Consider the following 14,269-nt stretch of genomic DNA (forward strand, 5'->3'; position numbering starts at 1 on the left):
TTCATTTTCAAAACGCACAACATTTTTTTTCTTTGAATATAGGTACTTGAATTTAGCTAACTATTTCCCGCCAAGAGCCAATATTAAAATAAATGCAACTTAAATTATATTAAAATCATTAAATGAATTTGTTTTTGTTAAAAAAAACATTTCTGATAGAAGATATTATCGCTGACTGTACTTTTTTATAACAGATAACTAATACTCATCGAGAGAATTTTAACGAACCCAAACACATCTAGGTTTTATAGAGTTCCCATGGCCACCTCCTGTGTCCATAATCAGACCAGTTCAATGGTAGCATAATATTACATTGTCACCCAACTCACACGTGTATAGGAATTTTAAGCTCAATCAAATAATAGGAAGTGGGTTAAATTTGCAAGATTTGACCAGAACAAACATATTCAAACAAACAAACATTTACAAGTTAAATAAAAGCTTGTAAAAATATTGTGAGAAACAAGAAATATTATTACGAATATTTACGGTATACGTATACCTAGTGGTAAATGATTAGCAACTAATCACGTAAGTTGACTGGCAAAACTCGTATGAAAATCGCTTCTGACCGATTCGTGCGATACTCGCACGTACGTGAAAAAATGTCATACGAGAACGAGTTTAGACGAGTCGAGAAATCGTAAGCAAATATCTCCCTAGAATGCGGCTCCTCGTGTAAACTATTTCGCCTGGCGATAATCTCCATGCGAGTATCGAATGACATAATCGTAGGCGAGTTTATATTTCTCGCATGAATGTAAACATTTTTATACGATACTCGCCTGGCGATTATTGCATACGATAATGTCATACGATTTCTCGCCCCTCCCATATTTGCTTACGATTTCTCGACTCGTCTAAACTCGTTCTCGTATGACATTGTTTCACGTACGTGCGAGTATCGCACGAATCGGTCCGAACCGATTTTCATACGAGTTTTGCCAGTCAACTTACGTGATTAGTTGCTAATCATTTACCACAAGGTATACGTATACCGTAAATATTCGTAATAATATTTCTTGTTTCTCACAATATTTTTACAAGCTTTTATTTAACTTGTAAATGTTTGTTTGTTTGAATATGTTTGTTCTGGTCAAATCTTGCAAATTTAACCCACTTCCTATTATTTGATTGAGCTTAAAATTCCTATACATATGTGAGTTGGGTGACAATGTAATATTATGCTACCATTGAACTGGTCTGATTATGGACACAGGAGGTGGCCATGGGAACTCTATAAAACCTAGATGTGTTTGGGTTCGTTAAAATTCTCTCGATGAGTATTAGTTATCTGTTATAAAAAAGTACAGTCAGCGATAATATCTTCTATCAGAAATGTTTTTTTTTAACAAAAACAAATTCATTTAATGATTTTAATATAATTTAAGTTGCATTTATTTTAATATTGGCTCTTGGCGGGAAATAGTTAGCTGCATTTAAGTACCTATATTCAAAGAAAAAAAATTGTTGTGCGTTTTGAAAATGAAAATGTAAAAAATTTAAAACGTATAAAGTACCTATGTATATCAGAACAGCCTCTTGCAATGCACTCATGATGACGACTGAAAAGCATATAAACTCGAAATACGATTCTCGCATTTAAGTTTTGTTTACAAGGAGACATCCAATCATCCAAGGCGAGGAGATTACCGTCCCTACTTGTACGATATCGTACGTATAGTTTACATGATGCCATATTTTTTCTCGTGCTACGATAATCGCATGGTCGAGGCGAGAAACTCGCACTATGTAAATGGGCCTCAAGTCTCACCTCGTTAATTAAAGGTCTCTTTTTCATGTCCACACTATTTGACATTTGGGGACCTCGAGGAATCGCAGCCATCTTGGAAAATGTGTACCATCCTGGAGAAATTTGCGTTTTACTCTAAATATACGTTCTCTATGAAAATATGGTGTAAGGCAACATTAAAGCCTAATAAATTCTACACGAAAAAGTCCTAGATATCTTTGCGGAAAAAATACATCTTATTTTATTTTATTTTATTTTCTTTATTGGGGAAAAAAACAGATACAGGCCAATAAGATTTACAGGCAAAGTTAAAACAGTACATATAGCCTACATCCTAAGACAATTCCCACTAGGAGGTCCGACAGTAGTTTTAGGATAGCATTGTGATCGGAACTAAATACACAGACATACACTACATACTATATACACTATATATTCTTGTTATAGAAAATAATAGCTGAATCCAGATTTAGCGCTTATACACTTTCAGGGGATATTCTCTTAATATGAAACTTGGAGGAATATGAATTTCACTTTTGTCTATACATTTGTACACGTTCTACCCCAATATCAACATTTTACTCGACTGCGACTTAAACAGAAAGTAGGGTTATGGGTTTAAATACTGAAAATCAGTATATAGTATAAAATACTGTAGCTCGGGATACAGGACGGATTTTTTAAAATGACATATCGGGAGATTCCTCTTTACCTTCAAAACCTGTTTACACCTGTTTTATTAAAAAAAATCAATACAGCCGCCTTAAGAGGACGCCGAATAGTAAATCATATTTTTATTTCTAGCGCCTTAACTATTGAGTGGATTTCAATAAAATAGACATCAGTAGATCCATAATTAGTACACGAGTGCTATGCAATACAAATTTACTAAAATAAATGGAGGAAAAATGTTTAGGACTTAAAAATGTGACTGCAAAAACAGATTTTAGGTCTTAAATGGGGTTTAAACAATAGTGATCATAAAATTGGAGCTTCGGGGACCACGGGGATTAAACGCCATCTTGAAAAGTATGTCTTTTTTGGTTCTTCTGTTTTTCTCGGAATAGCTGGGTTTAATGTGAATACTGTGTATAACGAAACAAAAGCTTATTAGGTTCTACACAAAAAAGGTGTAAAACACCATGTCCCTAAAACGGAGCTTTCTTCTAGAAATATGGCTCAGAAGTCAAAAGGTTATACTTAATCATCTCCTACTAAAATTTTATTTTAAGACGGGTCAGAAAAAAATACTTGTATACTTTTTTTAACAATTTTTGGAACACAAAAATATTATCTACCCAACCACGAAAAAAAATGTGTGGAAACTTGTAAGCTGCCCTTGTAACTTGTAATCCCTATTTCTAGAAAAAGGCTTCGTTTTTGGGACATGGTGTTGTATAACTTTTTAGTGTGGAATTTAATAAGCTTTCGTTTCGCCATACACAGTATTCACATTAAACCCAGATATTCCGAGAAAAAAGAAAAACCAAAAAAGACATACTTTTCAAGATGGCGTTTGATCCCCGTGGTCCTCGAAGCTCCAATTTTATGACACGCAAACAGCGATCCCTGAAATTGTAGGTGTCAAATTTCATTGCTGTCACTATTGTTTAAACCCCATTTAAGACCTAAAATCTGTTTTTGTAGTCACATTTTTAAGTTTTACACATTTTTCCTCCATTTATTTTAGTAAATTTTTGTTGCGTAGCACTCGTGTACCAATTATGGATCTACTGATGTCTATTTTATTGAAATCCACTCAATAGTTTAGGCGCTAGAAGTAAAAATATGATTTACTATTCGGTGTCCTCTCAAGGCGGCTATATTAATTTTTCTTTAATAAAACAGGTGTAAACAGGATGTGATGGGCAAGAGGAATGTACCGATGTCATTTAAAAAAATCCGTCCAGTATCCTGAGCTACGGGGTGTACTGATTTTCAGTATTTAAACCCATAACCCTACTTTCTGTTTAAGTCGCAGTCAAGTAAAATGTTGATATTAGAGTAGAACGTGTACAAATGTAAAGATAAAAGTGGAATTCATATTCCTCCAAGTTTCATATTAAGAGAATATCCCCTGAAAGGGTATAAGCGCTAAATCTGGATTCAGCTATTATTTTCTATAATAGGATGTATTTTTTTCGACTTTTTTGTGTAGAATTTAATAATGCCTTGTTTAATGTTGCCTTGCACCATAGTTTCATAGAGAACGTATATTTAGAGTAAAACGCAAATTTCTCCAGGATGGTACACATTTTCCAAGATGGCTGCGATTCCTCGAGGTCCCCAAATGTCAAATAGTGTGGACATGAAAAAGACACCTTTAATTAACATACATACCAAATTGCATATCTTTGGAAGGATTTCGAGGTGAGACTTAATCCGATTGTGCTAGTAGGTAGATATACGAGTACCTACATGCGAAAGTCTGAATTGTTTGCAAATGACATTACATTTCGAATAAAACCTTATTATGACTGATGTTAGTATACAGGTCAAACAATATTCCTTTGTTTTTCAGACATGTTTGAAATTTGAATGTTAAAATATAAAATCGATGTTATTAATATTGCGCAATTATAACATTTTCACAGATAACAATGTGTTTTAACAAAAGAGTTTATCTTTATGCTGGCCGTAATTTGCGGTTTTAGAACATATCATAGAGGGTTTATGATATGTGTGTAGATAAAAGGTTTTAAACATGCTTGCTGCTTACTGCTTACTAAAAATATATTTTTTTGTGAAAAAAAAACATAACATCCCGACGAAAAAAGTGGGGCTGTTATATGTCTGTCTGTGGCATCGTAGCTCTCCAACGGATGGACCGATTTCGATGCGGTCTTTTTTACTTGAAAGCGAGTTTCCGTGCGTTGGTTCTTAACCATGTTTTCCAAAATGATGTAAGGCATTTATGGAATAAAATTAATTTAATTTTGGCATTGGCATATAGGGATGTAAACATATTTTAATTAAATAATTCATGATACAAGCTTTTATCGCTCTACTTTTCCTTCAACAGGCAACTAATACTCATCGAGACTGAGTCGAGGCTGCGTTGTTTTATCACAGAGTTCCTATGCTATCAGCTCAATCAATCCAATAATGGGAAGTGGGTCTAATTTAACTTGCAAGATTTGTCCCGAACAAACATATTACAAACAAATATTGCGAGTTAAATAAAAGCTTGTAAAAAGAGGGTATGTTTACCTGGCATGACCGTGGGTGATATCATGAGAAAATTAATGCAGGCGGCCCCTGAGCCGTGCCCCATTAGTGTAATGTTTGTTGGATCACCTCCGAATAACACAATGTTCTGTTGAACCCAGTGCAACGCAGCTATTTGATCCATCAAACCATAATTCGCCACCCGGGCTTTTAAATGTGGCGCCGGATTTGCATTTAGGAACCCTGTTAAATAATTAATTACAACAGCTGCTTTTGTTACACCAAAGATATATTATTATACTTCGTATCCAAATCCAAGACAACAAATATGATTTTCACATCACCTATTCGAAAAGGGAACTTTTCTTCCCTGCTAGGAGGGATCAAAGAGGCGCTTTTCTGTTCAAGGACATTTTGTTGCCAATATGAAAAATTGACACAAAGACATATGAAATTAGTATGCATATAATCGATTACAATTTCTTCATAATCGATTACGTGCATACAATTTTCTAACTTAAATAATATTTTGTTGTAATTGTAAACAATAAATTTAATTAGCATATTTTAAATTAATTAATAGCATATTTAAATTAAGTAAATTAATTAATTAGCGTAATATTTACAAAGAAACGTAAAAAACATTCGTTTTATAATTTAATTTTTATTTTGACATTTTAGGTCTCCTTAAACGCAGCCATACTTGTCTATGCAATTTAAAAAGTTTATATTTAAAAAGTTTTGTACAAATATTTCACAAAGCATAATTATGCGGTTCTGTATTGTGTATAAATTTGTAAATACTTAGTTTAAATCAATAACTTTATAATAATAAATATAAGTGATATCAGTCTTCATAGTGTTCTTCCGAAGACTTGGTTCAAAGGGGTAAGAGCTAATTTGTTACCAGAAAAATCTACAAATAGTTATTTGTGCAACAAGACAGGAAAGTTGGTTTTTCTTGCGAGTGTTTATTTTGAGTCCCGAGTAAGCGAAAGATTCTAAGGTAGAATCTTGAGCGTAGCGAGGGACTCAAAAACACGAGATGTAAAATAACTTTTCTCTCGTGTTGCACACATAATTTTTCACCTCAGTAGTGAGAACATATTAAAGGTTAAAATGTATTTCGAATTACACAGAATAACCAGAAAAAAAAAGTATTATAATATGTACGATACAATAAGATACGATACGATACGATACGAGACGAGACCGGACCGGACCGGACCGGAACGGACCGTACCGGACCGGAACGGACCGTACCGTACCATACCATAAAAAAATGTAATAAAAGTATGAAGTTCTTGGCCCATTAACTAAATTAAAAAGCTACATTGTTTCACTCCCTGGAGTGAGGAAAGTCGCACTTTCCTCACTCCAGGGAGTGACGAAAGTAGGCTTGTTCGAGCTGCTGAGGTGAAAAATAATGTACTTGATTTTCATTGTATCATTTTAGGTGTTTGCTGCTGTCTTTAAAAAGATATAAGGTAGATAATTATGAGCTGTCAGTACAGTCCAGGCGCGGATCCAGGATTTCAATCAGGGGGGGCAAATTCTTGCCAAATTACAAAAATGGTAGAAATAAATCGTAGGTAGGATTGGGGTTTGTAAAAAAAATTAAACTAACAACAAAATAAAAGTTAATTTATCAAGACGAGACGATTCTTATGAGTGTATAAAATCAAAAGCGTTGTGTTATTGTATATGTATACTCATACTCGTATATCCGTCGAAACGATTACGTAATTTCTCTTCGCGCGGCTTGCGGGCACTCTTTTGTCAAAATCCGAGCGGAGCCGCGGGATCGTGGAAACTATTTGTTGTACTCATATTTAAGTACGTAGGGTGGGCATTTTTTTCCAATTGAAAATGAAAAAAGTTTATTGTGTAAATTTAAACATACAGTAAATCACGACCCTGTGTCCTGAGCTAGGAAACCCTGTATTACAGGACCCAGTTTCGTTATACTTTAGTCAATTGTTGAAAAATTGCACCGAGTCTTGTGTCAGGGGTTCAGGTGGGGGCAATTGCCCCTAGTGCCCCCCCCCCCCCTGTATCCGCGCCTGGTACAGTCACGTCTGAAAATATCGATACGGACAAAGTGCCAGAAGTATGTACCTATACTAAGGTCGTGTATACATATTTTTGGCACTTTGTCCGTATCGATCTTTGCTTATAATAATAATGTTTTGAAACCTAATATATGTATGTAATTTCCTCATAGGTGATGTGAAAAGCAGTATGTGTCACATGGTAGCAATAGTTATTTGTTATACAAGGGTGCAAAGTTGTATTTTACCCGCGAGTGTGGAATTGAAACACGAGGAAGCGAAAGGATTCTATAGTTGAACCACGAGCGAAGCGAGTGGTTCTAAAATAGAATCCTGAGCGTAGCGAGTGCTTCAACACACGAGAAGTAAAATACATTTGCACCCGTGTGTAACACAAAACTTTTCACCTCACTATAGCGAGGAAAGTGCAACATCCACAGGCGTTAGATCATCTTCATCACCAGTGATTCCAGAATCACAAATTTTTTTACGATATTATAACATAAAACTGGAAATTCTGTATTTTTACGTGAGAAGTTTTATGTAAAAAATTTGTTGACAATGTTGGCATTTCTGACGTATGAAATGTCAATGATGCGTTTTGAAATTGCATCGACTCTACTTGTGCGTTCAGAATTATATTTAACATCATTATTAAAAAACAAGCGTTGCTTATGGAACTTTAAGGTTTATGACATAAAATCATTAAATAAAGCTAAATTTGGTATTTTTTATTAGATTCTCAAACCATTTGTTTAATGATAATTAATATCGAACGAATCGTTATTATGAGCGTTTTACGTTTAGTTATCTGTCAAGCAACTTAAACACGCTCCATCCAAGGTCAAATTACTTTCCCCACTAGTGGATAAAATGCGTTTTTCCCCGCTTGTTTTAAAGGATAAAAAACAACTTTCCGAGCTAGTGAGGGGAAAAATTATTTTCACCTTGGGCGTTAACACTTGAATCCCTCACTACGCTCAGGATTCTATGTTAGAATCCTTCGCTTCGTTTAGGATTCAATTGTACGCCCTCGCCGTAAATATGACATTTTGCTCCCTTGTGACACAATCTACTATTACTAACAGCAGTGCATGGAATCATGCCGTCGTTGTCACACATTTTAGAGATATAATATTAAAAAAAAAACAAGTTCGCGCTGTCCCTGTCTTACTATGCCATAATTCCCTGCCTTCCCCCTCCAACCAATCTCCACAGACCCGTCATTACAGGTTTTTGTGTCAGTCCGAGTCACACGTATTTTCGCCAAAAATAGTGTACTCTATAATTGCTGTGTGTGTGTGTGTGTTTCGATTGATGATGTTAGGGTGAGTAAATTTATTGTACCTACTGTGCGCTGAATGACAATTCATAATTATAGAAATATTTTTATTGCCGACCGTCCCCGAACGAAAAATAAATGTTTTTTCGGTACGGCAAGTCTTATCTCGTTTGCAATACTTACGAGTAATCGAGTATATGGCTGGTAAACTTTCACTTGAAATTGCATTTTCATTTAGCGTAATAACCTCTTCACCTAAGAAATCAACTAAGTAAGTAATCTTTGCTTTCGTACGAAATCACTTATTACAACTACCTTCTTTTTCGAATAAAAGAATTACGGAAAAAGAAATACGGGGCAAAATGAACCTTAACCCAGTTATTATGACTAATCCATAATCCAAAGATTATAGTTATATGTAAGATATTACTTACATTTCATGTTTCGAATAAAATATGTTACATTGTATGATTGCATACACTGCAATGTTCGCTCACTAAATTGTTACTCCACGGGGGGGGGGGGGGGGGGGTCGATGTTACTCCACGTCCGTAGGAATTACCTTAGATAACCCTACACGTGATCCCCGGGTGGTGCTAAACGAGTAACAAATTTGGCTGCTGCACTGTTGCTCCCGTGACCTCGCAGCCCTCACTGGATTTGTCACATATTTTTCCCGCTAACTTTACCTTCCGAGATGCTAACTAGACCTGCTACTGCAAATACGCTACAGAACCATACGACAAGGAACATAGAACCTTCTGTTCGTGTCTGCTCTTTAAACATTGAAGGGATGAGTCTTGCAAAAGCTGAATGCATGCAGAAAATTCTATTTAATTACGGCATCGACGTTGCCCTTGTCCAGGAAACCCATACAAAGGATGATGCCCAGCTGCTGCGAAGAGGTGTGCTCCAGGACTATACAATTGTCGCAGCGGCATACCATGGCCAATACGGTACAGCTGTCTATGTCCGCCTATCTCTTGCTCCCACATGTCATATAATAGCAAACGACATAAATGAAGAAAATATTGCCACTAACATCGTCCAACTTGGAGATATCAAATTTTGCAACGTCTACAAACCACCAAACAGCAAATGGCCAGATCCAATCCTCCCAAAACTTGCCCACCCCGCTTTTTATATCGGGGATTTCAATAGTCATCACACAAGCTGGGGGTATAAAGAGAACGACAATGGGCTGACGCTGCGAATTCTTACCTAGTATACGATGGCAAGAGTAAGGGAACTTTTAAATCGGCGCGCTGGGGAAGAGATTACAATCCCGACCTGGCCTTTGTAACAAAAGATACTGAAGGTAACCCGCTTCCAGTCCAAAGAACGGTACTCACAGACTTCCCTCATAGCCAACACCGTCCTGTTGTGTTCGAAATTGGTCTCAAGATACCAATTGTGCCATCTTACCGAGTCCCCCGCTGGAACTTCCAGAAAGCGTGCTGGGATGGTTTCAAAAAGAACCTTGATAGTAGCGTCAGGTGGATCCCACCTGTCCCGGATAGCTATGAACGCTTTAAAAAACTACTCCTGCTAAAGAGTTTATATCCAGAGGTTTCAGACGGCAATATATACCATGCTGGAATAAGGAAACAGAAGATCTTTGGCAGAACTTTCAAAGTACTGGTGACCGCTCCACAGCTCATGAAGTCATTAAATTACTCGACTTAGCCCGCCGCGAGAAATGGGAGAAAACTGTTCAAAAAAATGAACTTTACGCACTCCAGCAAAAAGGCATGGCACCTAGTGAGAAAATTGACTAACGGAACAAGAACGAAGAGGACCAAACCAAACGTAAGCCCCAACGCAATCGCAGACAGGATGATAAGGATTAAGGATGTCTAGGGCGCCAAACCACAAATGCCACACCAGGAATATACGCAAAGAACTCTCTGCACTTAAATCTAGTGCTGCACCTAACGCCACATACAGTAGACCCCTTACGGTCACAAAATCTTTGAGCCACATCTCAACGAACAAAGCTTGCGGAGAGGATGGTATATTTCCTGAATTCCTTATTCATAGTGAACCAAAGATCCGAGCCTGGATGGCAAACTTTTACACTTCCATAATGGATTCCGGGAAAATGCCTACATCACTAAAACGGGCTAGGGTAATCGCTATCCTCAAACCAAGAAAGTCTGACGACAGAGCAGAGAGCTATAGACTGATCGCTCTCTTAAGCGTTGTATACAAATTGCTGGAGAGACTAGTCCACAATCGCATCCATGACGCCGTAAACGCAATCATCCCCCAGGAACAGGCCGGCTTTAGACCTAACCGTAGCTGTTGTGATCAGGTGCTCGCTCTTACAACACATCTCGAAAACGGGTTTAATAAAAGCCTTCAATCATCTGCAGTTTTTATCGACTTGACTGCGGCATATGGTACGAGGTCTGGCGCCAGGGATTGCTATACAAACTGTTGAAAATAATTCCATGCATGAAAATCTACAGGCTTTTTGAAAACACCCTTACTAACAGGCCGATACAGGTTTTCCTGGGTGACGAAACCAGCAGCGTCAGAACACTAAACAATGGGCTCCCGCAGGGTTCTGTCCTAGCTCCTCTTCTGTTTAATATCTACGTGCATGACCTTCCCGATACTGTGTCACGTAAATTCGGATACGCCGACGACCTGGCTATGATCACTCAACACCACAAAATGGAATCCACCGAACCAATTCTACAGAGAGACCTAGAAGCCCTCGACGACTTTTTCACCCGCTGGCGCCTCTGTCCTAACCCAAGTAAGACGGAAGTCTGCTGCTTCCATCTTTTATTTTTATTTTCTTTATTGGAGAAACAACAGAAGTAAGTACTTACAATAATAGCAAATGATAATAAGATACAGTTCAAAACATATGCACCTACCTCCTAAAGCGCTCTCACTAAGAACTATACATAATATAGGTAAGGTACTTAATGCTACAGTAAACTTAACTAAACTTAACGCACACTAGAGAAACAAGCTACACAAGGAAGTTCAGTTGTCTCAGCTAAGATTTCAAGGACTTGCTTTTGGAAACGTACTTTGTTTGTGTTGAAAATGTCTACGGCCGTGAATAGTTTATTATATGTATTGCAAAGGCGGCGCAGAGGTGCGCGGATCCCAGCGTTAGTTGAGCAAGTCGGGACGGCGAACAAGGCGTTAGAACGGGCGGTACTGCGTGAGGGGACCCTAAAGCGGAATTGTCAAGCAGCTCCGAGCAGTCGTACCTGTCACGGCAGATGTTGTGAAGAACCATCATATCAGAACGCATGCGTCTTGAGTCAAGAGAGGATAGCTTATAATATTTCAATAAATTGCAGTAGGACATACGTTTGCCGGTTAGGCGTCTATGTGTAGCCCGCAAAAAAATTTTTTAGACCATTTCAATTGCATTCGAATACTTGGAATTAAATGGGTTCCACACAATTGATGCATATTCCAAATGCGGTCTAACAAGAGCTTTGTATAATAGAATGTACGTGGATGATTTTTTAAAGACTTTTGCTGTTCTCAAAACAAATCCTAACATTTGATATGATTTAGAGATAATTCGTTCAATGTGACTGTTAAAATCAAGTTTATTGTCAAACAATATACCTAAGTCCCGTACAGAAGATACTTTTGTAATGGTCGTATTGCCAATCTTAAATTCAGAATCAATTACCCTTTTTTTATTTTTAGTAAAACACATGTGCAAACATTTATCACCCGCTAATTGAAGTTTATTTTTATGGCAATACGAGGTAAAGTTGTTGATATCATCCTGAATTAAGTGAATGTCATCACGAGATTTTACTGATTTAAATATTTTTAAGTCGTCCGCAAACATTCGTATATTACAGTTCTTAAAACAGTCCTTAATGTCATTGATAAAAATAATGTACAACAAGGGACCCAGAATAGAACCCTGCATTACCCCAGAAGACACAGTTGTGAGGTCAGACCTAAATCCATTCAGGGTAATGACTTGGGTTCTGTTTGAAAGGTACGACATAAACCAACGTAGGAGGTTACCCCGAATGCCACTGTAAGCCAGCTTTTCCAGAAGTAGTACATGGTCCACCTTGTCAAAAGCCTTTCTGAAATCAGTGAATATCACTTCAACCTGTACTCTTTTATCCATAGATTCTAATACATAGTTTGTGTAAAGTGTAAGATTAGTGATTGTAGATTTACCTTTCATGAAACCATGCTGCTCTGGTATTATAGCATTAACAAGCGAGGGATACAAAAGGTCATGTATTAAACTCTCAAATACTTTAGGGATGCACGATTGCACTGATATGGGTCGATAATTAGTAATATCAGCGCGTGACCCATTTTTGTGAATTGGTGTAACATGAGAATTTTTCCACTGCTCGGGAAATACACCTAAACTTAGGCATTTATTAAATATAATATATAGTGGATTAGTAAGCGCCTTAGCAGAGTTCTTAACAAATCCTTAGCCCTAGCTAACTTTGTCAGGCCCGATTCCCTTATTTGTATCGACTTTTGATAGTTTCTTAAAAATATCTGATTTCTTAATATATAAACTTGATAAGTTAGGTGCTCCCTTACACTGTGGTAGGTTTGTCAGAACGTCATGGTCTATGTCACCGTTCGGCTCAAATACGGAGAAAAAGAACTTGGAGAATAAATCTACAATTTGTTTAGGTGTAGATGCAGATTCACTCTCATAGAACATAGTTTCAGGGTAGCTAGACAAGCTTTTTCTTTGAAAATCTTAACAATAAGTTTGCAGAAAAACACTGACCGTCAAGTTTAAAGGCACAATGCTTCGACATAACCCGCACCCTAAGTACCTTGGAGTTACTCTGGACAGAAGCCTTACTTACAAGTGTCACCTACAAAAAGTATCGGCTAAACTGCAGACCAGGAATAGTCTAGTGCAAAAATTAACAGGAACAATTTGGGGAGCCTCTGCCTCCTGTCTCCGAACCACAGCGCTGGCCCTGGTTTACTCGACGGCCGAGTACTGCGCTCCAGTCTGGATAAATAGTGTTCATACCTCAGCCATCGACACGCAGCTTAACCAGACTTTACGTTTAATAACGGGATGCCTTAAGCCAACATCCACCCACTGGCTCCCCGCTCTTAGCAACATAGCCCCTGCGTACCTGCGAAGAGAAAAATGCCTCCAACGCAAACTAGCGAAAGCGCACTGTAGTCCTGAGCTACCAATCCACCAAGACCTCGAGGGCTTCGGAAGAAAACGTCTTAAATCACGAAACCCCCCTGCATTACTGATGGGAGATTCCCTGACCACCCGTACCCTGGAGGAGGCATGGACCGCAGAATGGGAAGCCCTCAGAGACCAAGCCAACCCCTTCTCTGCTCTACCCTGCGAGTACCCCCAGCAGGCTTTAAGGAACCCCGTCGGGTGTGGTCCGCTCTTAACCGCCTAAGAACAGGAGTTGGCAACTGCGGCCACCACTGGTACAAATGGGGCTGGAGCTCCTCTTCTGCCTGTAGCTGCAGGCACCCGGATCAGACCATCAACCACATCATTCTGGAATGCCCTCTTATTAAATACAGAGGCCATGTAGACGATTTTAAGATCCTGTCAGATGAAGCAGTCGCGTACCTGGGAAGGGCGAAATTCTAACTAACCATAAGTTTTGTTTTTAAATTATAATCCAGTGACATGTACATATGCCATACGATAAATAAATAACTAAATTGTTTACAAATGCGAACACCATATTATTGTATTAAATTGACATGATTTACCTACAGATTTTATATACTGTATACTAGTATACAAATCCTATCTGAATTGAATAAAGTTTACATAAGTATACATGTAGGTAATCGTTTCACCAAAACGGCTCCTGCCATGTCCGACCTACCCTATCATATAATAAAATAGATAGGTAACAATATTAATCCTTCCCGATTGGTAATAAGTGCCTATGAACGATAGCAAATGCGTCTTTATACAAATAGTACATATTCTGTATCCAACAAGTTTAATGAGCATCTTATGAGGATACCTACAGGTATAAA

At 37.8% G+C, this 14,269-nt stretch overlaps 1 protein-coding gene and 1 long non-coding RNA gene across 2 annotated transcripts in view; both read right to left on the reverse strand.

Moving 5' to 3' along the window:
* The window catches only part of LOC134754504 (uncharacterized), a 579,708-nt gene that overhangs the window by 291,953 nt on the left and 273,486 nt on the right, over positions 1 to 14,269 (reverse strand). The gene's annotated exons all lie outside the window — the stretch shown is intronic.
* The window catches only part of LOC134754469 (neuroligin-4, Y-linked-like), a 114,384-nt gene that overhangs the window by 18,446 nt on the left and 81,669 nt on the right, over positions 1 to 14,269 (reverse strand). The window contains exon 5 of the mRNA XM_063690802.1: positions 4,964 to 5,164. Within this exon, the coding sequence (XP_063546872.1) occupies positions 4,964 to 5,164 (201 nt within the window). The remainder of the gene's footprint in view (positions 1 to 4,963; positions 5,165 to 14,269) is intronic.

Source organism: Cydia strobilella, chromosome Z (genome assembly GCF_947568885.1).
Source record: "Cydia strobilella chromosome Z, ilCydStro3.1, whole genome shotgun sequence".
In the NCBI taxonomy this organism is placed as follows: Eukaryota; Metazoa; Arthropoda; class Insecta; order Lepidoptera; family Tortricidae; genus Cydia; species Cydia strobilella.